The sequence below is a fragment of the Miniopterus schreibersii genome (assembly GCF_964146895.1).
Source record: "Miniopterus schreibersii genome assembly, chromosome: 2".
In the NCBI taxonomy this organism is placed as follows: domain Eukaryota; kingdom Metazoa; phylum Chordata; class Mammalia; order Chiroptera; family Miniopteridae; genus Miniopterus; species Miniopterus schreibersii.
Genome location: NC_138102.1, coordinates 2,657,716 through 2,685,408, shown reverse-complemented (window position 1 = coordinate 2,685,408; position 27,693 = coordinate 2,657,716). Strand labels below are relative to the sequence as shown.

The window sequence follows — 27,693 nt, the reverse complement described above, 5'->3', positions numbered from 1 at the left end:
CGTCGCCTTAGAGCAGGGGGGCCCTCACCTTAGAGCGGGGGGCCCTCACCTTAGAGCAGGGGGGCCGTCGCCTTAGAGCAGGGGGGGCGTCGCCTTAGAGCAGGGGGGCCGTCGCCTTAGAGCAGGGGGGCCCTCACCTTAGAGCGGGGGGCCCTCACCTTAGAGCGGGGGGCCCTCACCTTAGAGCAGGGGGGGCGTCGCCTTAGAGCGGGGGGGCCGTCGCCTTAGAGCAGGGGGGCCGTCGCCTTAGAGCAGGGGGGGCGTCGCCTTAGAGCAGGGGGGCCCTCACCTTAGAGCAGGGGGGGCGTCGCCTTAGAGCGGGGGGCCGTCGCCTTAGAGCGGGGGGCCCTCACCTTAGAGCGGGGGGCCGTCGCCTTAGAGCAGGGGGGCCGTCACCTTAGAGCATGGGGGCCCTCACCTTAGAGCGGGGGGCCCTCACCTTAGAGCGGGGGGCCCTCACCTTAGAGCGGGGGGCCCTCACCTTAGAGCAGGGGGCCGTCACCTTAGAGCAGGGGGGCCCTCACCTTAGAGCGGGGGGCCCTCACCTTAGAGCGGGGGGCCCTCACCTTAGAGCAGGGGGCCGTCACCTTAGAGCAGGGGGCCGTCACCTTAGAGCAGGGGGGCCGTCACCTTAGAGCAGGGGGGCCGTCGCCTTAGAGCAGGGGGCCCTCACCTTAGAGCAGGGGGCCGTCGCCTTAGAGCAGGGGGCCGTCACCTTAGAGCAGGGGGCCGTCACCTTAGAGCAGGGGGGCCGTCGCCTTAGAGCAGGGGGGCCGTCGCCTTAGAGCAGGGGGCCCTCACCTTAGAGCAGGGGGCCGTCGCCTTAGAGCAGGGGGCCGTCACCTTAGAGCAGGGGGCCGTCACCTTAGAGCGGGGGGCTGTCGCCTTAGAGCAGGGGGGCCCTCACCTTAGAGCAGGGGGCCGTCGCCTTAGAGCAGGGGGCCCTCACCTTAGAGCAGGGGGCCGTCGCCTTAGAGCAGGGGGGCCTTGGCGCCTCCCGCTGGGCCCGGGGCGTCACCGGGGCCTGGAGGGAGAGCGAGGCGCAGAGCAGCCGGGAGGCGAGGCGGGGCGATGCCCATCGCGGGCTTTAAAGAAGCATGGAGCCTGGCCGCTGGTGATGGGTGGCAGTGACCCCCCACTGATGTCACAAAGGAAGGGGACAGTGCCCAGAAAGGGACGGCCCTGCCCGCTGAGCCCTGGTGTTGCCCTGAGACGCGTGTCAGTCTTCTGCCCTGACGAGTGTCAGCGACCAGGGCCCGGCCTCCAGCCGCGGGCGCAGGCGGTGTCGGGGCGGCAGAGGAGGCGGAGGCGAGGTGTCCAGGGTGGGGGAGGCTGAGTGGCGCGCCCGGTGACAAGTGGGAACCCAAGGAACCCCTGGCTCCGCAGGAGCACGTGCCGGGGCCCAGAGCACCCCCTGTCTTTGAAAAGGGGGCGCGGGCAGGGTCCTCACTGGGCTGTGGCCCTGCCCGCGCTGCAGGCTTCTGGCGAGGACTCGTGGACCCGGGCGGTCGGGCTGCAGGGCCCCCGCGCTGTCGGGGAGGAGCCCGGAGGCTGCCCAGTGGGGCCGCACCTTCCCGGCGGGAGAGCGGCCTCGCAGGGACGGCCGGAGGGGCCAGCGGGGGCCAAAGCATGGGCCCGAGGGAAGTGTCCCCACCAGCCAGGGGCTCCTTCAGCCCCGACGGCGACAGAGGGGAGCCAGAGCACAGGAATGTGCGAAGCAGGCTGTGCGCTGCTGGGGCTTTATTATTATTCGGTGAGGAATCGGCGGGAATCCCCGGAACGGGGAGGCGCAGAGCGGGACAGAGATGAGAGCGAGGGACAAGGCGGCCCGACGGCAGGGCACCTCGAAAGGCCTCAGTCGGGACTGGAGGTCGTGGGCTCGACCTGAGGCTGGTGGCCCAGGGGCAGGCAGCAGGCCCGGCCGCTCAGGCATCTCCCCACGTGGATTTCCGTCTCGATGCAGAACTCCTGGCAGGAGCCGTTTGGACGCTCACAGATCTCCCTGAAACTGGCCCTGGCTGCGCAGAGAGGGGGGTGGAAGCGTTTGTTCATCCCTCTCACTTCTGTTGAATTGCACCCAGGGGAGAGTGTCCAGAAGCAATCTTCTGTGGATTGTTGCTGTTGTTTGATACCTTAAGCCAACACTTTAAAACCTGCTTTCACACACAAATTTGGCTTTTTGGCGTTCTTGGTGAATCTGGGCCACACTGGGTGTGCGTGAGTAACAGCAGGCCAGGCTGGGGAGCCCCGCGCCCTGGGAGCCCGAGGGCCAGCAGCCTCAGACACTCCGGGCACCACATGGACGCCATGGTCCTCCTGCAGAGCCGGCCCCAGTCGGGTCCCGTAAGGCTCGGTGCCTGAGGCCTCAAACACTGGCTTGCTCTTGGCTTTGCCTTTCTTTTGGTCGTGTTTTATTTCTCGTAGTTCTCACTTAGGAAACCTCTCCTCCATCCCCTGCTAGTGCTCTGTTTGGGGGCTTGTTGGCTGCTCCCCAGACTACAGAGCGATGGAGGTGGCCAGCCTGTGACTTCGTGGAAGTCAAGGGCCATTGGATCTGTTTTTCCCTCGTATGCTGCTTCCTAGTGACGCTTGACAGATACCTGAGAAAGGGAACTGTTTTCCCACCTCCACTCTCCCCCCCACGACAACCCCCCCTCTACTTCCTCCAGATTAGTTTTCCTAAAACAGAGTTGAAATTTGCCTCACAAGCTGCACCCCCCAACTCCCCAACGGCCCCCCAAACCTGAAGTACTACCTACCTGCTCACAGTAAGAAATCCTTTAGAACACAGACTTAGACAGGCAAGTCTGCATTCACCAAGAATAGGCATGTCCCCCAGTATATTTTCTGTTGAAGACTTTGGCAAGTGTCCCTTTTCAAACAACAGAAAGCATAGCAACTGACAACCTTAAAACAGAAGGGGGTGGTCCACATTGACACAGCTGACGCCGTTGCTACTCCTCCCAGCCCTGAGGCCCTGAGTTCCAGGGAGAGAAGACAGTCCACCCCCTGTAGAGCTATAGGTTGCTCACCCCTCTTTGGACCTACACGTCCAGGAGCTGCAGGACATTTCCTGGTCTCTCTTGGGTATCTGGTCACCCCCTTGGGTGGAAGCAAGGAGATGCCCGCACAGATGCCCCGCACCTGGGATCCATGTGCTCATGCTGAGTGCAGGAAGATACTCTCCAGGGCAGTGTCATCTCTGACCCCTATGTTTAAGTTCTGCTTCAGAAGACTGGGTGTTGAGAAAGAAGAGGGAAAGCCAGGGCTGACATGGAGCGTCACAAGGCAGAGCCAAGACCAGGGGACCAACACTATGGAGGGGCAAAGAGTTGGAGAATCCTTAGACTCACAGGAAACCTTTCACAGAGACCCCCTTGCCATTCCCGTCCACCCGGGGTCCTATAGCTCTGGTGTAGCCCTCATGCCCACATCTCGGGGTAACTCGGCATCTGCGAACCTTTTGCTGAAAGCAAGTAGAGGAAGGAGTTTGCGAGGTCAAGACTTCGTAGGATGACACATCCTTTTGTTTTTGTTGTTACCTAGATCTAGAAACTGCTAGTAAACTTGCCTAATTAAATTTAATTTCATGGAGCAAATCGGGTTTCAAGCACTTGAAACACCCTGGACTTCATTTCATGTGGGAGTGGCTGCAGAGAACGAAGATGTGGCTGCAGATCCGTGGCTGAGGGCTGCAGGCAACGGGCCCCCAGATTTGCTATGAGACCCTTCTCAGGGCACAGGGGCCAGGGCTTCCACTCTGAGCGCTGGATCCCCTCCAGGCCTGGTTCCCACCAAGGCTTCCGCAAGGCTGGTTTGTTTACCTGGTGGAACTTGGCTCATAAGGAAGAGGATGGCCAATGCCGTCCTCATGGCTGCAGAGAGGAGAAAGCTGGGTGTCGTTTCCCGGAGGCAGGGAGAACTTCCGTCCAGGGCGCGCTCGGCGGCGGAATGTCTTTGTCTGGGTAGGAAGGGCCCTTCTGTGCCTCATTAGGGATGGTCATGGACAGAGGCGTTCCAAGGAGATGCAATAGGCCTTCACAGGGAGACCAAGAATCTGTGTTTTGTTGGACACTCGGCTCATTAAGAGGATGTGGGCACAGTTTTGACCAGAAGTCCTTGTGAAATGGGAACATAAGCTACAAACGCTTTGGCAACAGATTAAAGTCTATGCACAAAGAGCTCTCTGTTAAGTGATGATAAGTCGGGCACATTGGGAAACCAGCCAGGTTGGTCAGCGCCTAGACATTTTGGTAGTGAGCACTTACCAGCTCTTACTCGCTCTGCTGATAATTCATCCCCCAACTCCTGGCCTGAACGACCAGGGGCTCTGCTCACGGTATAGAGCTCACCCTACCACAAGATAGTTTGCTGAACCTATATTTGGATCCCCTTCACTTGCCAGGACCATGCTTTGCTCCCCAGAATGCAGGAGAATGTTGAGTCCTGTGGTTATATCCTGCCAGATCCCCCCCTTCAGGGCAGTGAGATGCCTCTGAACATGGAGGCAGCAGCTCTGGATTTAAGTTTGAATTTAAGTCTCTGGACATGCTGCTAACAAGAGGTCCGGGCACAGGCAGGACAAAGCTCCACCTTGAATCTCAGCAGCATCTGTTGAGTGTAGATCAGGGTTCTCTCAATCATTACTGTGCACAAAGCCAACTGGGAAAGTGGCTTTAAACTGCAGACACTGAGATTCACTCCAGGAAACAGTTCAGTAATGTGGAGGGGAGACTGGAAGTCTGCATTTTTTAATAGGTTTTTATTGATTTTTTTTTTTTAGAGAGAGGGGAAGGGAGAGGGGGAGAGAGATAGAAGCATCAACGAGAGACATCAATCAACTCTGGGGCCCAGGACCAGCTCTTGAGACGGCATGGATGGTAGTGAATAGCATCTGGGAGCCCCCTGAGACTCAGGGAACATTTTCAAATCACCTTCGGGGGTGGGACACACCACTGGTTCCTACTTGGAATGACAGGAGAGGGTGTCCAGGCCCTCCCTCCCTCAAATTTTTCTAGTCAATTTTATACTCTGTGAACTGCCATTACTGACAAAGGGCGTCTTTTGATGCCTGAGGTTCTGGGAACGGTTTAAGTCCCCTCAAGTGTACGGGGAAGGCTGTATTCAGCTGCATGGAGAGGCACAGTGAAGCTGACTGACCGCCTGAGCAATGCAGAATTCCCCGTCCTCCAGGGACAGCAAGAACTACTGCTGTTGGCCTATGTTGCCCCCTGCTGGCCAGGCAGCACATAAGATCATGCCACCCAACAGACCCAGGCAGAGAGGCGGGACCCACGCGGACGGGCAGGAAGGGCCTGGGCAGGAGGCAGAGGGCAGTCCCGAGCTGAGGGCCCAGGTAGTGATGGGGCTGAGAGTTCCCTGCAGGCAGCGCTGCTGTGGGGTACGGATGTGGCTCTGGTCTGTCCAAGCACCCATCTGGGTGAATTACTGGGTGAGAGCTGCTGAGTGCTCTGGGGCAGGATGAGACCTCTGTCCAGTGTTCCTCTCCTCCAGGGGCTCATGCACAAGACCCCATGCGCACCATGCACTCCTGAGGGCTGGAATGAGGAGGGGAAAGATGTGGGGAGCAGGGTCCATCTGACAACTCTAACTTCCTCAGCTGAGCTGTGTGTAAAAACGGTGGCATTCCAGACAATGCTGAGGACAGACACATACGCATGGCCTATTTCATTTACATACAGTTAGGCTGTATTTAAAATGTAACTTATCATACTGGCATCTAAACTTTCAATTCGTTTGTAAAAATCTGAGTCCACACTCAGGACTATTAAAATATAAGGTAAATCCGAAGTTATGAAATTAATGTGTACCTGTGTAAATGACTGAATTTGGGAAAACTCTAGGTAATGTACTTACCTATGGGCCTGCATCTTCCAAGCAGCACCTTGAGCTGAGATGAAATTTTTTGATATCATGGAAGTATTTTAATAGAAACAATTATAGGGAATATTCTCTTGGGCTTGTGTATTTTGGTTATTGTAGGTCATTGTAAATTTGTGTTTCAAAAAAATTTCAATGTTAATAAAGTTCTCCCAACTATGACATTCTATAGTAACTTTGATTTCTGAACATTGCTCCTTAATCTGTGTCCAGGTCCCCACAGTCCTAAGAGGAGTGAGATGAGGTCAGGTGTAGTGATCTCAGCCCTGGAGACCTAGAGGAGCAGGGGTATGATCACCAGAGCTTTTATTGTCCTTATGCCTAAGAGAATGTTTTCTTCCAGAATTTAAGTCCATTTCAGTCTAAATATTTAAAAAAATCAAAAAACTTACAAGTCAGAGAAACTTGGAATAGACATGAGAAAACCAGAAGAGCTGTTCTTTGGAAATACCTTTAAGAAATTTCTGCAGCATGAGTAGCTGGGATGTTGTCTTGCCAAATTTCCTCCAGCACCAACTTCAGAATTTACAAGAGAAATTTTCACTCACATATTTCATATTATTTATTATTAATATAAATGGGGTGATTGGAATTTGAAAATCCTGTTTGCCACTGCTTTTAAATGTCCATGTGAAAAAGCAGGTATCCAATCACATGTGTCTGGAAATAATGAAAAATTAGGTTTTCAACAGTGGAAAGCAAAACCTCCCTGTCTCCTAAGGAGCACACTTTTCACAGTCCTCACCATCCACACCTGCCATGAAACATTCCGAGAAAGAAAGCAAAAACACGGATTAACACAGCTCCTCTTTCCAATTAGAAACTCTTTCAGACACTTGGGAGTAAAGGCAAGGAAAATGGGAAATTACAAGGTATTTAGAAAATGAGCACTTAGGCAAGGTGGAGGGTGTCCTCTGCATTTGCACTGAAGGCACTGGAATTTATCATGCTCAAGAAATGCAACCCAACAACTTCAATGCAGAGGAGTAGAGGCCCGCGTGCTCACATACACATGTACCCACGTGCACACGTACACAGGCACACATGTGCACACGTACACAAGCACACACATGCACAAGTACACAGGTACACAGGCACACGGGTGCACACGTACACAGGTACACACGTGCACAAGAACACAGGTGCACAGGCACACAGGGTGCACACGTACACAGGTACACATGTGCACACGTACACAAGCACACACATGCACAAGTACACAGGTACACAGGCACACAGGGGCACACGTACACAAGCACAAACGTGCACACGTGCACAGGCACACAGGGGCACACGTACACAAGCACAAACGTGCACACGTGCACAGGCACACAGGGGCACACGTACACAAGCACAAACATGCACACGTGCACAGGCACACAGGGGCACGGGCACACACGGGCACACGTACACAAGCGCACATGCACACGTGCACAGGCACACAGGGGCACGGGCACACACGGGCACACGTACACAAGCGCACATGCACACGTGCACAGGCACACGGGCACACACGGGCACACGGGCACAGGCGCACACGTGCACACACGCTCCTGCACAGAGGCAGGCATCCTGTTCGTTCACGGGAATGCTCAGCCCTCCAGCCTCGCTGCCAGTCCCGCCCGTCAGGTCCCTGCCCGAGGACGAGCGGAGACCACGGTCCGCGGTGGTCAGGGTGCGCCCGCGACCCGCACGGGGAGGGCGCGGTTCCCATTTCGTTCCACGGAGAAAGGGGAAGGAGAGGGTGCGGTGCTCCGATCCGCCCGCCCGCACGTGCTCGCAGCGAGGCTTTGATTTAAACCGGTTTCAAGCGGCTGACAGGCATCGGTGGCTCCGCAACTCCAGGATTTTACAGTGAAGCGCGGGAATCACTGAGCGTGAAGCCCGGGGGGGGGGGGGGGGGGGGGGGACAACCCGAGGGACACGCTCCGCACCCGCCCGAGGAAAGGGGAGACCCCGGGGCTGTGGGCGGAAGTGCAGGCCCGGAAACGCCCGGGGGCGGGGCGGAGGGACGCCAGGCCCCGCCCACAGGCCCCGCCCCCTCGGCTCGCAGCTTCCTGCCGACCCGGAAGCGATGCCCAAGCGGCGGGTCCCGCCCCCTGGAGCGAGTCGTAGTGTTCGCGGTTTCGGCTCCCACGTGGATGCCCAGCCCGCGTCCTCCACCCCGCGCCCAGGGCCCCGCCGTCAGCGGCCAGTGCGCTGCGGGCCCGGGCGCGCTCCGGTTCAGGTAAAATCGCCCCGCGCCCGGACCGCCCGACCTCCCCGCCGCGGCTCCCTCCCCGCCGCAAGCCCCCGCCCTGCGCCTCTGCAGCCCCAGGCCCCCGAGGCCCCCATCGCGGCGCGGTCCTGGCACACTTCCGGTTCCGCCTGCACAGGCTCCGCCCCCTGGCCGACCGTCCGTCCCCCCTGCTGTGCGCCGGGTCCCCCGCCCCGGGCTCCTCCTGGGCGGCGCCGCCTCGGCCAGGTCGGGGCGCACGGCAGGTGGCGGGAGGGGACCCGAGCGGCGGGAGCGGGGGACGGGGAGGCGGCCACCCGGGCAGAAAGCGCTGCGCTGCGTGAAGGCGACCGAGAGGGTCTCGGGGCTGACCAGCGCCGGGGTTGACCAGCAGCGGGGTAGACCAGCAGCGCGGGGCTGACCAGCAGTGGGACTGACCAGCAGCGCGGGGTTGACCAGTGCCTGGGCTGACCAGCAGCGCGGGGCTGACCAGCAGCGGGGCTGACCAGCAGCGCGGGGCTGACCAGCAGCGGGGTTGACCAGCAGCACGGGGCTGACCAGCAGCGGGGCTGACCAGCAGCGGGGCTGACCAGCGCCGGGGTTGACCATTGCCGGGGCTGACCAGCAGCGGGGCTGACCAGCAGCGGGGTTGACCATCGCCGGGGCTGACCAGCAGCGGGGCTGACCAGCAGCGGGGCTGACCATCGCCGGGGTTGACCAGCAGCGGGGCTGACCAGCAGCGGGGCTGACCAGCAGCGCGGGGTTGACCAGCAGCAGGGCTGACCAGCAGCGCAGGACTGACCAGCAGCGGGGTTGACCAGCGCCGGGGCTGACCAGCAGCGCAGGACTGACCAGCAGCCTCGCTGGGCACGAGGGAAGGGGAGGCCCCAGATTCGCTAGAGCGCTGCTGAGAATCCCCACTTTGTACTCCCTTTTTTTTTTTTTTTTTTAATATATCTTTATTGATTTCAGAGAGAGGAAAGGAGAGGGAGAGAGACAGAAGCATCAGTGATGAGAGGGTCATTGATGGAGCCCGCAGCCGGGCCTGTGCCCTGACCGGGAATCAGCCCCGATGGCCTGGATCCCAGGTCCACGCTCGGCCGCTGGGCCCCGCCGCCGGGCTGTCCTCCCTTTTCAGTGCCCCACGCGCGGCGCAGATGACGGGTCCTGGCCGGCTTCCGGCCGCCGTTGCGTGCGGAGGACGCTCGGTGCGCGGCCAGCAGTTTGCGCGGCCAGTGAGCCCCTGGGAGACCGCGGTGACCTCTTACCGGAGCGTCGGAGCCCCCGGACCGACGAGCTGGGCCCTCCGCGGCCTTTCCCCGTGCGATGGGGGAACGGGCTGTGAGCTGAGGCTCTCCCCGGGGGCCTCTGTCCTGTCGGAAGAGGGTCAGGGGCTGGGCTGCGGGGACTCTGGGAAGAGGGCTCGTGTTCCTGGGAGACGCCGACGCTCGCGAGCGGGAGGAAACCCGTTTGGCACGTACTTGGCCTTAGCGACCTCTGCAGTGTCTTAAAGTGGAAATAAAGAGGTGGATCTTGTAGAGCCTCCCTTCAAGGGAGGGTGTCTGTGAAATGCTTAATGTAACAGATCCTGTGGAAGATCGGCAGTCATGGCAAAGAGCTTTTTTAAGTTCATGATATATAATGAGCCATAGAAACTTCACTAGACAATATTAATGTCCTCTTTAGCAGCATCCAGTAGGAGCACATGTATCTACGGCCAGAAGAATTTCTCACTGAGCTCCTGTTTTCCGTCAAAAGGCCGAGTGACATATGGAAACATCAAACTTAATGTAGAAAACATTCCTCTCGCCTGGCTTTTGTTTGGTCTCTCTGTGGTTTTCAAAGTGGCTCATTATTTGTTGACTGCAAATACTGCTTATAGCCAAAAGGATGTTCTAGAATAAGCGATGATTTGAATTTCCTGTGTAATCTACACTCATGTAGCAACTGTCATCCTTTCTCTTTTAAAAATATTAAATGGATTTTTATTTATATGTGTTAATTGTTCCAAGTTGCTGAAATACAAATACATGAAAAATGATAAGAAATAAAAATATATCTGGAAAACAATCTATCATTCAGAGACAACCCCTGTATTGGTTCATTTAAATGTTTCTGTGTGTGTGTCTTCCAGGGAATCAGGCCTCCAGGGAGGTGCCCAGACTCAAGGACCATTCCCAGCCCTGACTGTCTTGGTGCACTTTCTGCCTTGTTTTCCACTCCACCACCTTCAGGTATGTTCTTCTGGAATCTTGCTTCTGAGCCTGGGGCTGCTGGTGGGAGCCTGGAATAGTCCTTCCTGCAGTTCTGTAGGGCAGCATGAGCTGTTCCCTGGTTCTGGGGCACACTTGGAAATAATAGAAAGGCTCCAGAGGGCAAGGCCCTCCTCTCTAACCTTCCACACTTGTTCCATCTATTCCTGGGCCCTGAGGGGTTTTTAATAATTTGTCAGCCATCCATTACTAAAGTTATTGAATAATTTTTAAATAATGTTCTGCTCCAAGGCAAAGGATTCTTTGAATATTAATATTCAATTATGTTTTCACTCCTGTCTCTTTTATACTTCAGCCATTTTAATAGCTACTGCACTGTTTTTCCCCCAAGTAATTTTCATTGAATTGAGTTCTTAAATTACATGAATTTGTGGTTATTGTTTTGAGAGAAATACATACCTGTAGCAGGAAATCTTCTTGTCAACATAATGACTGTTTAACACAGGACGTTTGGAACGTTTGTGGGAGCTGGCTGGGGTTTTCCATAATCTAGGAAAGATCAGCTCCCTAGGGGCTGCTTTGTATACAGTTCTAATCCGCTTATGATCTTTTTTGATGCCCACTGCTTGGAAGCGCAGACAGAGCACAGTGATTCCTAGGTACACTCTTCCCACACAGGGCTGTCCTACTTCATGTGCCTAGGGCTTTCCTGGATATCCCTATATCTCATTAGAAGAAAAATTCTAAAGGTAAAACAGTGTATTTTGCATTTCAATCTAAATTTGCCTTGAAATCAAAACTCAACATAATCCCATGGCCAATGCCTTGTTAGTTTTCCTAGCTCTTCCTTCCCTCTCCTGGGATTCTCCATATTCTCTGGATAACTCAAACCAGTAAACCATATTTATGGAGTACCTTGGGCCTTGTGAACTGGCCTGGAGAGTGGCTACCTTTTCCCAGTTACCATATCCTTGCATTAATCCAGGGCTTCTCTTTCAGATCTGATCAAAAACTCTGTCCTCCCTGTTGAGTGACTCAGAGGAAGATAAGAGGAAGCAGTGCCCAGAATCCAATTATCATCCCCCACACAGTTAAACAACTCTCCAGGGCCTCAGCCCCTTCACTCACCCGAGGAGGCCAAGGAGTCAAGTTCTCCATCACTGTACGTGCACACAGCGGGCAGAGAGCAGAGCTTGGTCTCCACCCGGGCACTGCCTGTTCCTGTGATGCTGAATACACTCTCCTCCCTGTGCCTTACAGAGAAGACTCAAATTTCCAGGTATGGACTGGCATCCAGGGATCAGATGTTCTCACTATTCTGAGAAGAGCAGGTACTTCTCAGGGTAGAGGCAGGTGTTTGAGGGATGTAGAGCACAGGGCCCAGCCCAAGCACCCTAAAATGGAAAACACTGGTGCAAGAGCTCAGGGCACAGTTGGAACAGGGCATCCAACCCCTTTCTGGCCTTGTGGCCATGGAGGAGGACAGCATGGTCAAAGGTGGAACCTTGGGCTCCCCTTGGTTTTGGAGATGAATGTCAATTTTCTTCTCTGCAGAGTTTGTCAGCTTTGGAAGATGCTTGTTGAACATTCTTGGAGATGTGTACCTGACACCTTACAGGGTATGTCCGGATCCCATTTGGGAAAATCTTAAGGGACTCCTTTGTATACTTCATGTGGCAGTTCTCACACAAAGGCCATCCTGGGCTCCTAGAAGGGGCAGATGTGATGGTTCAGTGGATCTCTGATACTGTCTAGGGCCGAGCATCAATCATTCCACTCCCTGATTCAAGTTGAAGGTGGTTCATTTTTGTTCCGTGATTATCAGAATGTTTGACTATTGCAGGGACAGGCTAAATGGTTCTGAAATCATCCCTGCTTTAATTAAGGAAGTAGGCAAGAAGATGTGAGTTATCACAACAGTGACCTGCAGTGTCCCAAGTGTGAGCAGTTCATACTCATTAACCCATGAAAGAGTGTGGGCCATCTCTGCACTTGTGTATCACCAGCAGGTAGGGAAGCCTGGTAGGTTGAGTTCATAACCCGGCCCCTTGACCTCTGAGTCATCCAGGTCCAGGAGAAACTGCTTCAACAACGTGTTGGCCTTAGGGCACTTAGCAGTCCATGATGATGACAGTGGTGATGGTGATGATGACAATTTTTTTAAAATCATATACTAAAAAGATTTTTCTTCAAAAACAATTTGTTCTTTTATATCTCTATATCTCTATATATCTTAAGATTGTTTAATATTTTCAAAAACAGTTAAAGCATATCCTACTTATAGGCAAATCAATAGTGAAGCTAAATCATTTATTCCGGGAAGCCCTAATCCTTTGAAACATGCAGTGTCTTACAGCCCGTAATCATTAGCTGAATCTGACTGAAAGAAACATACAGTGAATTGTTTTTCTATTTCTTGGTGGTAAAATATGCAGACTAGATACCTGAAAAATATGTCCTTTGAATGTATAATTTAAATACAGCATTTCTACTTTAGAATCTGATACAGCCTGAAAGATGTCAATATACCACAAGTCCTCTTGAAAAGTGAAGAGTAGGATAGACCCCTTGCTTTAGCTTCTCTACAGCATTGCCCATAACAACCAAAATCCACAAAATAGTGAGACTTCTGGGAAGAGATAAATCTTGTTTACTTTTGAGACTTTTAGAAGGATGAATAATTAAGGACATAATCTGTTGGTGAAACAATAGACAAACAGATCATTGAAACACAATAGGGGGCCCAGAAATACACCTACACAATATCGTCCAAACAACACAATGGAGAAAAGAAAGCCAGCAATAAGGGGAGGGTAACAACTGGAAATCTACATACAAAAAAATGAAACTTTGTTATAGTACTAAAGTTTTTGAATTCTTCTGTTTATGCCATTTGTTACACTGGTAAATAAACTATAATCATCAGGTTTACTGTGAGGATTAAATAAGTAAATATATGTCCATATCCAAGCACAGTCACATTTGATGCAAATTTATCTTTTTTTTTTCTTCTTTTTCTGGACCTCAGGTACAAACAGGTGAGTTAATCCTTCTTTTGCTTATAACATGTTGTTTTCCATGAAATCCCTCTGATTATTATTGGTATTTTAGGGGAGAAGTTAGAGTGTATAAATGCTTTCTTTGTATGTGTCTCTCACATTTGTGTGCGCTGTGTAGATATACACGTAAACGTGTGTGTGTGTGTGTCTGCAGTGAAGTCCAGGGACACTGCAGCTGACGGAGGTTAGTGGAAAATAGGGTTTCAAGGGTTTCAGCTACGACCTTACGAAAATGTGATGTGAGCCAACTAGAGTGCCAGCCATTCTGTGTTCCCTGGGCACCTTGACCTCGGGGACCAGGGCAGTACTTGGTAGTAACTGTGACTCGTGTACATCCTCCTGCTCATTTCTGGTGGCAGAGATTTTAAGGACCTGACTGGTGGGATGGACACCATTGATTCCTCCGAATGGAATAGTTTGGTGAATTGATGAACTCCATCATAAAAGGGGTTCTTAGTTGCTTAAGGACTTGAGAGCAGGAGGGAGGGAGTGCCCAGAGGGCTCTGAAGATTGGAGAACCCCTGCTGGTGCATAAGGCAATAATAATGACACCTGAAATATTCTACAGTGCTTACCTGCAGGTGGAAACCAAAGTCTGCATATGGCGTGAGTCAGGGATTGCTGTGCCTGGAAATCAGGGAGGGGATTGAATGACTCTGGATGCTATGGGCTAATTAACGTACAAAGCTCAGTAACTTTGATATTCTTATTCAAGAGGTTTCCGTATTTCTATGCTGTTTATTACCAACTCTAGACATATTCCTCTTTCTTTTGGCCCTGGGAGAGGAAAGTCGTATGGGCATTTCTACTAGAGTGCACTGCATGTTTATTGGATAGGCTGGGAGTCACATCCAGGTGAACACTGGAGCTTCATGACTGGAGGGTGTGGAAATTGTGCACAAGACTGAAGTCTCATGACTTCTTTCTCTGTTCCCAGCTTTGCCTGCTCAGTACTTGAACTGTTTGTGAGTGAAAACCCAGAGGAAGACACCTGACAGCTGTGTCACTGACCATGCAGCCACTGGTGAGTAGGGAATGCCTCTTTCCACTGAATTCGCTCTGCTGTTGACATCAGCAGGCAGGTATCTCCTACTGGCCTAAGCAATCAGGAGGAATTCAGAGATTTGAGCTCCCCAGGACTCTCAGATGGCTGTAATGGGTCAGGAACACCCCAATAACTAATATTGTTCCTAACATTGTACTAATTTGCTCCAGCAGGTTGTGTATTTACAGAAGAGATGAGAGAAGCTTTCGTTCTCAGTCCATGGCCTCACTGGGAAATAATTCACTCATTTATCATGATATTGGCTACAGTGGTGTGAGGGTGGTGGTGAGTAGAGATGAGCCAGGAGCAGAACATTAGAGTCCAGTAGGGAGGCAGTGGTTTCAAAGAGAGGCCAGTCACTCATGTTACAGGTCCCTGGTGAGGGTGTGACAGACTGAAGGTAGGGAGATCATGAGGAATCAGTCATTAATTTCTTTCCATTTCTAAATTTAAGGTTCTGATAGAATATATTTTCCCTTTCAGACACTTCTTAAAAAGATAACTTCTTAAAATTATCATTATTATTCTTGTCCCCAGTCACACATTTTGCCCTTTTGTAATTAACTTTTTCTCTCATATTTGGTAACTGGAATTCATGTGTAAAGAGTATTATTCCTTAACTGGGCATGCAGGGCAGGGAGTAGAGCACAGTAAAATGTAAGACCCTGGGGAAATTGTTGAAGAGCTAGACAGACCGAAACCAATCAAGAGGCTTCCCTTGTCCTTTAGCTGGAGCCAAGGTAAAGCTACAAAGGACACAGTGTTAACTGCTCTTTGAGGTTAAGATAAAGTCAAGAATGGGAGGCCTCATTCCACAGGACTGTCAGCCAGGACTGTCCTTCAGTGCAGCCTCTGAGTCCTGGCTTGTGCTGCTGAACATCTGACCTGTCGTTTGTTATGAGCATCTGAGTCCTATAGCAGTAAGACAGCTCCTACTGGAACCAAGTTCTGCCTCGACTTGTTCAGTTCTGAGGAATGCTGGAGATCTTCAAGATATTCTGATACGTTAATGATGTGTAATGTCTAGTGTTTAATGCAGGTTTTCTAGACAAGAAACATTTCATACATTAGTACATTGAATCTTTCAACACTCATAACAGGTCATCAAACCCTTTCATAGACGAGGAGTCTGAAGCTCATCTAAGAGAATAATATAACCATAGTCATGGTTTAAAAGTGACAAATCATGATTATTATTTGCCTTAATGATATGTTTATAAAGTTACTTGACATTAATCAGGAAGAGAGTTTTAGTTACGGATTTTTAAGGGCAATTTTTATAACCATGTGTCTGGAAGATACAATCAGTTTTGGAGTATTTCCAAGTTATAATCCACCATACTTCATATGATATTCCTTTTCAGTAAAGGCTTATTAACTCAGACTGTGTATATGTCTGTGATAGATCTAAAAGGCAGATGCCAGCTCAGCACTGAGAACCCCAAACTCTTTCTATACACCAAGCTCCTCAGGCCCCTTCCTCAGTGTCATCTCCACCCTCCTACTTTGGACATTGTCAGGATTGTTCTGTCTAAACCAGAATGTCCATGATATTTTAGGAATCAGTGACATTTGAAGATATAGCTGTAGACTTCACCCAGGAAGAGTGGGCCCTGCTGGACACACCCCAGAGAAAGCTGTACAGAGATGTGATGCTGGAGAACATCAGTCACTTGGTCTCCCTGGGTAAGTGTCAACTTTTATATATGTATGTAAGTAGGTAGGTATTCACTCACTCATTCATCCATTCATTCAGTCAGTCAGCAAGTATCTAGAATACCTTCCACAGACCACTCCACTCTACCCTGATCCTTCATAGACCTTATAACTACGTGGAAGAAACTTGTCTCTTTTCATTTACTTACCCCTAGTTTGTCACCCCACTAGAATGTAACCTTGATCCCAATTTAATATCTTTCTTATTATTCAATATCCAACACTTAGAGCAGAAGTGTGACTTCAGTGAATATTTTTGAATAAATTGATTAAATATTTCTAAGGTTATTCTGTTATAGTCACTATGTTGAGCTTGAGACAAGAGTAGTGAAAATGCCAGAACTTGATTATTCTTAGGAGCTTATGTTTATTGGCATCTGTTTGAAAATAATAGTCAAGCCACCTGGGAGACATTTAATTTCCCCATTTTTGGAAAGACTGAATATTCTGCATTTTCTCTGAATGTGGGTGTAGACATCAGCACTCAGAGGTCTCACTACTGGAGACACCTGGTCTGGATTTCTTCCCCATTTTCTCTTTTCACGGGGGTGGTTCCTGGAGTGACCTTCTGTGATCTTATTCTTCAGCAGCCTGTCCTGGTTGCATGATAATGCACTTTTATTAGCACACATCTCAAAACCCATGTACCTTTCTTCCACAAACAGGGTATCACATCTGCAAATCACATGTGACTTTCCAGCTGGAGCAAGGAGAAGAGCTGTGGAGGGAAGGAGCTGGATTTCTCCAAGGCCAGAGTGCAGGTGAGCAGCAGGGGTTAGTGCTTCAGTGTGAGCAGGTGCCTGTTCAGTGACTGAGTACATCCTTAGAATATCAAGTGAAGGTTTTAGGAAGTGAGTGACATTTTCCTAAAGGTAGATGAAGGACAACGGAGCAGAATTCTTCAGATGTTATCATTATTCCATACACCTTTCACAGTTCATGGGACCTCCTGCCATTGGCTTTAGAGAAGAGGATTTTCATGTGCTTATTGAAGTTAAACTCTCACATAAAAACTGTTGTTCTGATCCTCCCCTTTGAAGGTTTTCCCTCTCTTTACCCAACATCTCATCTCCATTGTACTTTTTTCATATTTCAATCATAATAGTTGATGCCCTAGAGTGTGTTTCTACTTTCTAGACTATTGCCCATCAAAATGCCAATTTTTGAGACATACTCACATGGGCTTGGTGCTTTTCAACATTTTCATTACCCTAAAGCCATTCTAAATTTTTTTTTATAATTATTTTAGGCAAGGAAAGTGCTGTAAAAAATCAAGAAATGATAGCCACACAACATATCCTCAGGAAGGACACATTTACAATCATGCCACTGGTAAGTTTCATGGGTGTTGGCCCTGGTTATCCAAATTAAAACTTGACAATGGAATGTAAGTAGCTGAGCACAATAGCAAGATTTATGTTAATCTGGGATTAAGCTTTTTCTGAGCAAAAAGTTTTGGGTAGTTTAAATTTAGTGAAGGAATTAACCTAAGCTCAAAACTTTAACCAGAGATCTTAATAAAAAGGATGGCTGCATGCATATTGCTTGTGTGCCAAGTCTTTGAAATGTATCGAATTTTTCAAAATTGATCTGTAAGCTGTGCATTTCGGATGCTACAAAAGAGAAAATCTTTGTGTGTGGAGTAACACACCATGTGTATGCAGGTAACATGGGAAAGATTTTAATTGGATACCACCACTGAAAGATTAGTTTAGTGCTCATATATAGAGAAGTGAATGAATCAACATATATGGGCAAATCATTAACAGCCTTTTATCTCTTTCTCAAAGCAGAAATCTCACACTCCAGAGGATCCCTATGAATATAATGATTTGGGAGATTTCATTCATAGCTCAACAGTGACTCAACATGTGTTAACTCACATGGAAAAAAATACCTGTTTCAGCAGACAGTGTCAAAAATGCCTTAGTGACCAGTCATATGTTAATCAACATAAGCAACTTTACACCAGAGTTAAATCATATGAGTGCCATCTGTGTGGGAAAACCTTTAGTAATTGCTCTAGTCTTAGAAGACATGAGATGACTCACACTGGAGAGAAACCCTACCAATGCCATATCTGTGGGAATGCCTTTATTCAAAGCTCTGACCTTAGAAAACACAGTCTCACTCACACTGGAGAGAAACCATATGAATGTCACCTATGTGGGAAAGCCTTCAGTCAGTCATCGAACCTCAGACAGCACCAAAGGACCCACACAGGAGAACAACCATACGAGTGTTGTCAGTGTGGGAAAGCCTTCAGTAAATGTTCTGCCCTTAGACGACATGAGAGAACTCACACTGGAGAGAAACCATATGGATGCCATCTGTGTGGGAAAGCCTTCAGTCAGTGTTCTGCCCTTAGACGACATGAAGGAATCCACAATGGAGAGAAAATTATGAATGCCTTCAGTAAATATTCAGACCTGAGATGACATGGGATTATAAGTGTAACAAGTGTAGAAGAAACCTGTCATAGCTTTAACATTTAAGCACACTGAGGATTCACACATTGAGGAATGATTGTGGAAGATCCTGCAGTCACTCTTACTCATCAGAAATGTGCAAATGTGTATGGTAGAGAATCCATTTTTATGGCATCTATGTGGCAAAAGCTTCAGTCAGCGGTCTGACTGCAGGTGAGATGGGGGAACTCACAATGGAAGTATAAGGAATGCAGAAGTCAGCAGCAGCTCTCAGCTTTATGCTAGAGAATTCACACAGGGAGAACCCCTCAGTCTGTAATCACTGTGGGAATGCTTTCATTTTAATTCATGGTGAACAACGTGAGAAAACCCCATTGGGGGAACCCCGTGTATGTAATCACTGTGAACAAATACTCAGCCAAGCTCCAGACATGATGCACACAAGGAAATTGATGGAATAACCTCTCAAACAGGATGTACAAGGCCAAAACTTCTTCAGTAATACCAGTAATATATCCTTGGGAAGGGATTCAGTGAAAACTTAGAATTCCTTTATTCAGAGAAGAACACTGGCACAGTGAGAATTCGAACTGTACGAAACACTCGGTGTTACGAAATGACAGTCTTCAGTGATCATCTGTTTATAGTCAGCACTACCTTCCTCACAGTGAAGGAGACAGCAGTCCTACACTCAAAGTGGAGAAAGCTTCAGCTGGATTTCACACCAGAAAACTAAGTCCAGGAAAAATTAAACCCTCTAAGAGAGCCTCTTAACATACTATTTAGCAGAAAAAATAACTATTCACGGTGAATTGTGGCATTTAAATGTAAGAGTGATCTGGGCATATTAAATGCAGAATTTTATAAGAAATTAGGTTAAGCTTTTTTAGTAGATTATTGTTTGTAAATGTGAAACAATAAATCCTATTTCTGAAAAAGTCTTTTTTGGTGAAGTTCTAATTTTCTTAGGCAGTTGTAAACACACAGATTTGAGAGTCTGCACTCCTTGGCATGTGGGTTACAGGTTGAGCTTGTCTCTCAGTCGTCTTTTCTCTCACAGCTGCTTTCACACAGCTCACCATCAGCTGTCTCCATCATTGCCCAGGTGGTGACAACAGGAACCTTCACCCAACTTGATAGGTTTCTCCATGTGCTGTGACCTGAGCCCAGCAGGGTCATGGGGGCAGTGTCATAAGCATCTAGTATAAATTGTTGGATAGGCCCCAGCCCTGTCTCTGCCCCTGGGCAGTGCTGCCTCCCAGGCCAAGAATTTTTGGATTATTTCCATGGTACTTCTGACTCAGACTAAGTGGGGGAGGAGTTCCGCCCACAGCCCCATCCTACACCTTACTCAGGTAGTCCTGAGTTATGCACATACTAATTCCATAAAGAAGCACTGGTGTGCTTCCATACAGCAGCCCTGAAAAGAAATCTCCAGCAAGATAGAACCCCCTAACCTATCAGATACCACATAAGCCTTCTTACCAGTAAGTTAATGTACCCTTCCCCAAGGAAAATGGAATTTCTCACAAAAGAGGTCTCCCTTGCTTCGCCCCAGGGCTTGGAGGTATATTACCCTTCAACCAGCCCCAGTCCTGGACCTGAGTCTCAAGGGGAAATGCTCTCAAGACATAAGTGGGCTGAGATTTGCTCTTCCCAAACGGGCACAACCCCAAAAACAGCCGGACAGCAGTGAAATGAGCACATCTTTGGGTGAAACTTGTAAGTTCTTATTTTTTAGGAATCTGCACAGGTGATTCTGTGCAGCCAAGGTAGAGACCGTCTAATGTGAGGAGGATGTTCATCCAGAATTCAACTTCTTGGCCCCCTGGCTGGAGAGGCAGGTGTTTTCAGGCAGGGACACGTGGAAGTGTGAGCAAGAGTCAAAAAGAACAGATTCATGGTGAGAAGCTCAGACCATGGAGACAGACCCCAGGCATTGTGATTTCCGCTGTAACAGCCCATGAGACCTTGTTACTGAACCTTTCTGTGACTCAGATTCCTCAGTTCAAAGGTGGAAGTAGCTTAGTACCTTTATCTTAGAGTTGTTACGAGAATTGATGTATTGATACCATATACACCAAGTTATTACAGGTGGTGGGCACTTTGTGTTGGCAAAAATATTTTACGACTACTATACTTGAAACCTGTGCCCCAATAAATTCAATAAAAACAAAAAATAAAATAAATTTACCTTGAGATCTGGGTACACCACTCTTTATCTCATTTTTATATTTCATAATCACTTTCTAAAATAAAATCAGGTTTTATTATTACATTTAATCTGCTTAAGACAAAATATAATTTATCCCCAAGCTGTAGTTGACTTCAGCTGTGACCCTGGGCAAGTACTGAATCTGAGCCCATTCTGGTGGCCAGCCAGGAACCACACCCTCTTCCCAGTGGCCTCCAGAAGGGAAGGGGCAGTCTGGCTGCCTGCTGTGGGTGGTGCCTGTGCTGCTGCTGGGATCCCCAGGATCGATGCCCACACTCAGAGAAGCTCACATCCCAGTGGGATTGACCTCACTGACCTACATGCATTAGTATGTTGAGCAGTTGTAGTGAGATCAAGGGATACGGGGTGGTAACTACATGACTACAGGTGGCAGAATCACACAACTAGCTTCATTTGAGAGGCACATTGACAACTTGCCTGTTAAAGGAAGTTCCTCAAAGGAAGGCTCCTTCCAGAGGCAACAGCGTGGGGCCACCACCCAGAAGGGAAGGGACCTTTTTGGTTATTAGTAGAGTGTGGGAGCTCCGCAGGAAGAAGGTGCTTCCTTGTCCAGATGAAACCTCTCTGCCTGAAAGACTGGGCATCTCTGGGTCAGAAAACTACAAAGGAAAATGTATTACTCTTCTTATGAATGTATAAACCAAATAATAAAATCTTCTATCTAAATGAAAACAGCAGTGGATTTAAAAGATTTCACCATGGCCTGGCTGGTGTGGCTCAGCAGTTGACTATCGACCTATGATCCAGGAGGCCGCTGGTTTGATTCCCTGTCAGGGGACATGACCGGGTTTGGGGCTCGATCCCCAGCCGGGGTGTGCAGGAGGCAGCCGATTAATGAATGACTCTCTCATCGTTGATGTTTCTGTCTCTCTCCCTCTCCCTTCCTCTCTCTGAAATCAATAAAGACATATTAAAAAACAAAATGATTTCACTATGATGGCCACAAACAAGAGATCTACCCAGATCATCTTTCGGTGATTCACCCAGATTCAAAGTAACAGCATAAACATAATGGATAAGCAAGGCCTGAAAGCTTTGTTAATTTCTGTATTCTCTCAACTGTCTATTCCAAAACGAGAAAAACTATTTTTTCAGGTTAATTTGCTATAATAGCTGACAAATAAAACTGTATGACCTAAGATGCACAGTGTGGTGCTTCACTCTACACAGTCATTGGAAGAGAAGCCCTACAATCACGGTCTTGAACACATCACCCCTTCACATCACCCCCAACATGTCTCACTCGTGAGGTGGGAAATCCTAAGATCTTATGTCTTGGACAAGTTATAGGTGTAATATTAGAAAATTGTGTTAAATTAGGTAAGCCCTCATCAAGTGTTTTAGAAAACATTAAAACACTCCTAACTGAAATATGTCACATTAAATGAGCGGCAGTTAACACATTCAGAGCTGGGAAAACTTTCCACGAGAAAACACGTTTGATAACATTCAAAGTTCCAACACATTCCATCTGAAGAGATGGGGAGCATATTGAAAAATTAATAACTAAAAGAATTAGGCTAGCATGGTGTGTGCAGCTTTATATGATTCCCAGGGTAAAAGAGGCTTATTTTCAGACCGGACCAGTTAACTCTGACTTAACTGGGAGGGTGATCCTGAGAGTGGACAGTCCCACCCTGTCCCCAGGGAGGGAGGGAGTGGGTGAGTTAAGGTTAATGGAGCGACAATCAGGGACAGGCAGCCCCTGAGAAGAGGGGTGGCCAGGCTGAGCCCACCCCCCTGCAACCCCACCCCCATGGAGGGAGCTGAGGGACAAGGGTTCCAGGGCCTAGACTAGGCTCACCAACGGGATGGATTAATCAATCACAGATGAAACACAAATCAGAAGGTCACAGGGACTTCACATATATGCAAATTATAACGTGGGAAACTACCCAGAAGCCCCCAGTACAAACTGGAGACGCCCCACCTGTGCTGGCGCCAGTGGGGGTGGTATCCCTTGACTTGCTTCAGAGGCCTCCATGCTCCAGGAATAAAGTCGAAAACACGGCAATGGAGTGACTTGAGTTTCCCTTCCTCAGTGTCTCTTAATAAAACCAAGACTGTGCCTCAAACTATCCATGGCCAGGTGCCAGTGGAAGAGAAATGGCAGAAAAAATCAAGCATCAACCCACAGGAGGCTGAACAAACAAGCCCCAGTTCATCTCCATCCCCCTCAGGGAAAGACTGTCACCTGGGGACACGGAGCCGCATGTGTCCACATGAAAGACTCAGGGACAAGGACCTGAGTCACAAGGCAAAGTACAAAATAATCCAGTCCCAAAAGGACAAAACTGGGGGCTCCTTTCCTGAAAATTTTTAGTGTCCGCTTCCCAGAGACAGAGGAGACGGTGGAGGCAACCGGTCTGCAGAGCAGAGGAAGACAAGGTCATTTTCTTTCCCTGTTTTTTAACAAATTCCATTGTCCCTGGGATTCAATTCCCTTTAGTTTCATTCTCCCTTTCTCTCTTATTTTTTCTTTCATTTGTAAAAAAAAAAATTTATTTAAACTATATTTTTATTTGTTTTAGAGAGAGAGGGGGGGAGAGAGAGAGAAACATTAACGTGGGAGAAACACCAAACAGCTGCCTCCTGCACACCCCTGTTTGGGGATCTAGCCTGAAGCCAAGGCGGGTCCCCTGGGGAGGAACAGAACCCGCCACCTCCCACTACCTGGGACCACACCCAACAACTGAGTCACACCTGCCGAGGCAGGAACAGGTAGTTTTCCTAGAAACTGAGTGGCAGGAGGACACCTGAGAAGCTCAGGAGGTGGCCAGCGGCGATGGCTGAACTCACAGGGACCGGCTAATGCCGCAAACTCGGCACTCGGTGTGTTTCTAGACATACACATATGTTTAATTTTTATTGTTGACAATTTGTCTCCTATTACCCCCTCCCCACTTCCCACTTCACCACACTGATGTCCCTGTCCCTGAGCTATGCATATATGCATATAAATTCCCAGTTAATCTCTTATGAGCATATCAGTTCTGAAATTAATCTCTTATAGGCATCTCACCTCCTTAAGCAAGCAGAGGGCAGAGGGGTGAGCAGGCTTTTTCCACAAGTGTCCGTTTTTCTTACTCAAAATATATCCTCTAGCTGTAAGAAAACGGGTCCCTATAAAGGGTAAAAAAGCCTGAAAATGATAAAGGACCGAGGATTACGCATCCTGTCCACCCTGCTGTCCTCCAATGGGATTATGCTAATTGTGGTCACTCCCAGGCCCCACCTGACCTGAGCGCAGCTTATAAGTCTCCGGGGACAGGAAACCCTCCCAGTGACCCTTCCTCGGGCGCCCTGGAGGCCGCATCCAGCGCAGTGGAGCTGGTCCAGCGCCGACCGTCCTGAGGTTCCTCTGAGTTCGGGTAGGTTTCCTCTGAACTGGGCCCTTGGATTGTCTCTGAGACCCGGGCACTGGGAGAACTCGGGAGTGATGTGGCTCTAGGCACAGGGGTCAGGATTCGTTCCTGTTCATAGAAACTCAGAGAGAGACAGATAAACTACGTCTTAAAGATGCTAATTGTTACCCCAAGAGCACATTTCAAGGGAAACATTCACCATTTCATTTGTGGGACTCGGAGGGTGAGCAGTTGTGGAAACTGGGTAGACTGGGCTACGGGCACTGAGAGCTAAATAATTCATTTGTTCAGACTTAGTTTCAACTAACTCACTTTCAGTTTATTAGAACAAAGTTAACACTAAGAAACTGAGGATAGAATTATTTTAAAAAAACAAACCAACTCCTGATCCTCAGCTGTGAGGCTTCCAGTCTAGTAAAGGAGAAAATATTTTTTCTCAGTGAATCTGTATTTGAAAGCTGCCCCCTCTCCTGTCCAGGGGAACGTCACGTTTCCCAGGGGGGAGCAGACTTTCTTTGGCGTTTCTCGCGTGGGGGCCTCAGGTCACTGGCAGCATCGATGATGGTGGAAACCTGGGGAAGCAGAGTCTCTCTGTCCTGCAGGGCACCTGTTCTAGACCCAGACAAAGTCCCGTAGTTTAAACCTCCCGTTCATGGGGGCACAGCCACACTCACCAGGGGGCCTCAGGAGGCTGGTCTGAGCCCTGTCCTGGGGCGACAATCAGGAGAGGAAGGTCCAGGGCCGGGAAGGAGGGAGCACAGGGAGGCAGGTGTTTTTCTAGAGTGGTCATGAGGTCCCTTCACCCCACTTGGAGCAGAGGGTGGGCGAGGAGCTATTTTCAGTGAGTGATTTTGAAAAAGTTTCCCTTTCCTTTTTTTCAGGTGTTCCCCAAATTCATAGCTGAGACAGACGGACGTGAAGCTCCAAGGGGGTGTGCAGATGGCAGGTCGTTACCCACAGAGTGTGTCCTGCAGACGCCTGACGGCCCAGAAGGGGAAAAAGCAACAGAGGGCCCCAGGAGCACACAGGGCTCCCCCACCGCACGAAGAGGACCCCATGGTGAGTGGGGCTGGGCTCTGCGGGGAACCTGGGGTTGGCATAGATGAGAGAGACAGGGTTTGGACACGGCAAGTTCTGTGCCCACAACTGAGGCGGGCGTCCTTTCCCGTGTAAGGGTCGCCTGCCTTGGGACAACCTATCCAGGCAGACTGGTCCCTTTGGACTCAGAGCAACAACCTCACTTCCTAGACAGTGTTCTTTCTGTGCAGCCTAATTTGTGCCCAGTTCTTTCCATTGGGGCCTGTGTGTTCACGCTCAGACCTCCAATCCTTCCTCCTCCCTCACTAAGGTGGCCTGTGGGATGCACCATAATAGCCTCTAACTGGTACCTGGTGAGCCCTGGTTCTGTCCCATGTCCCCCATATCCCTCCTCCCTAAACCTGTGCTCAGCGTCCCCTTTGCAATCTGCCTGTGTTTTGTGCTGACTCCCGACCTCTTCTCTCCCCACAGGTGAAGTGCAAGGACTGCGGGGCCTTTGGGCACAGGGCGAGCAGTGTCAGGTGCCCCATGAAGCGTTGGAATGGGGCCCTAGCCCCCCAGGCCCTGGGCTCCTGTAGGATGAAGGAGAATGTGAGGCCGTGGACGCCCAGGCACCTGAGGGCCCCGGGGCCCGTGACCAGGCCTGAGGCAGAGCAGGCGCAGAGAGCAAGGTGAGTCCCGAGGGAGGGTGGAGCCAAACCCTGGGGAACCTACGGAGCCCGCGCCCCCCTTTCCCATACTGTCTGCATGGCCATCTCCAGGCCAGACAGGGACATGGGGGGAGAGAAAATCCCCGTGTCCTCAGGGTCCACACCCAGAGTCTCACTCCCTTCAGGGGAATCACTGAGGATTTGGGCCTGAGTGGGGGTGTAGGGGGAAGAGGTGGGGAGCAGAAAACACCAGGTGTCTCTGAGAATGACAGGCAGAGAGGCCTTGGAGGGAAGGGAACGTCCCTCCTGGGAAAACCAGGAGGGCCCCCTGGGGGGAAGGGAAGGGTCAGAGCAGGGAAAGGCCAGTCTGGCTAAGGCAAGGGCCTCATGCCCTGGATCACACGGAAACAGGGAAAGGGTCTGGGCCACGGAAAGGTTTGTCTGCACTGGGACAGGACACGGAGGGACTCACTTCTCCTGTTCTGTCCTGCAGACCTGAAGAACAGAGACAGGCCCTGCTCCAGAGGTTTCCCAGGAGACCCGCCGGGAGGCCCCAGCCAAGCTGGAAGGAACAGACAGAGTCCTGTGACTACGTGAGGGTGAGTGTCCCCAGTCTTTCTCTATTTCTTGGGGCTCATCCCGACTTCCCACCTTCTCTTTCTGGGGGAGGGCATTGAGAATCTCCTATTTGGCCCTCGTGGTTTCTGCTGTTAGTGTCCCAATGTCATTTTTCTTGGTGCCCTTGATTTGCCCTATTGTCACCTGTGTGCCAACCATACAGGGTGAGGCAAAAGTGGGTTTGCAGTTATGCGTTTGGAAAATACTGAGATAGTAAATTTATAATCAAAACAACAAACTCTGGGTGTCCCACACCCACAACTGTAAACCTCCTTCTGCCCACCCTGTTCGCTGGTGGCGGGAGTGGGCGTGGTCTCATTAGATGCTTCTGGAAGCCAGGATCCCTCAAGGGAAACTGGCCTGGGGAAGTCAGGAGTTCTGATCCCAAAGTGCCCGTCCAAAGTCATTAGTAGTCAAACTGCCTTCCCAGCGCTATGGTGACCATTCCCTAGAGGAGGGTGGGAAAGAGCTTGTTCCCAGGTCACTAACAGGACACAGTTGTAAGAACGTTTGTGTTTTTGCATCTAGTGTCCAAAAGGCTTCACGGGCACCTGGTAGCTTCTTTCAGACTGAGCAGCACTGAGCTCAAGGGCCCCATCATCTGTACACTCATTGCTGGTATAGCATTTACTGTCCAAATCTAGATTTAAGACTTTATTATGCTTTCTTTAGTTTTATTTTGTACTTGATGTGAGGAAATGCTAATGTGTAGCCTCTGTGTTGTGTCCCCTACAGCGTCCACAGAGGCCAATGCCCGTCCACACGACCCAGAGGAAAAGTGTCCCAGGCCCCGTTCTGAATTCACACAGCACCCGACCTCCTGCTGCACAGGGCGTGGGCCAGGGCTCCAACCTCAGCCTCAAGGCACCTGCCAAGAGAGCCGTCCAGACCTCCACCCAGGCCTGCCAGAACCCCCAAAAGAAACCCAGACTTGACCCCTGCCTGCCCTCCCAGGAGAGCCCGCAGGGACCTGACCTGCAGCCTGCCAGAGCGCTGCTCCAGGCTGCCCAGGCCTGCCCTGGGCCCCAGCTCCCAGCAGCCCCCCAGGGGCCAGGCCAGCCCCTCAGAATGGTCTTCACGAGATTGGTCAGAGGCCAGTGGAGCTCCAGGCTCCTGACAGCCGCCTCCCTCCCTCTTGCTGAGGAGCCCACCCCTCCTGCTCCGAGCACCCCCACCTCGGATAAGGCAGGGGGAGTCCGTGTCCGTGT

The 27,693-nt window shown here is 50.2% G+C and overlaps 1 protein-coding gene across 4 annotated transcripts; it reads left to right on the top strand.

Annotated features, from left to right (window-relative positions):
• The first annotated feature begins 7,963 nt into the window (after positions 1-7,963).
• LOC308553818 (zinc finger protein 705D-like) lies at positions 7,964-19,519 on the top strand. Of its 4 annotated transcripts, none has more exons than XM_081130140.1 (9): positions 7,964-8,128; positions 10,251-10,350; positions 11,329-11,608; positions 11,884-11,948; positions 14,326-14,412; positions 15,993-16,119; positions 16,815-16,910; positions 17,399-17,481; positions 17,943-19,519. In XM_081130140.1, exons 5-9 carry the CDS (start codon positions 14,401-14,403, stop codon positions 18,585-18,587), a joined length of 963 nt encoding a protein of 320 aa, XP_080986266.1. In that variant the 5' UTR covers positions 7,964-8,128; positions 10,251-10,350; positions 11,329-11,608; positions 11,884-11,948; positions 14,326-14,400; the 3' UTR covers positions 18,588-19,519. The 4 variants fall into 4 exon arrangements, with proteins under 4 accessions (XP_080986266.1, XP_080986264.1, XP_080986267.1 ...); XM_081130138.1 differs by having other exon boundaries at positions 7,975-8,128; positions 17,940-19,519; XM_081130141.1 differs by lacking the exon at positions 7,964-8,128 and adding an exon at positions 8,287-8,365.
• Positions 19,520-27,693: the final 8,174 nt, after the last annotated feature.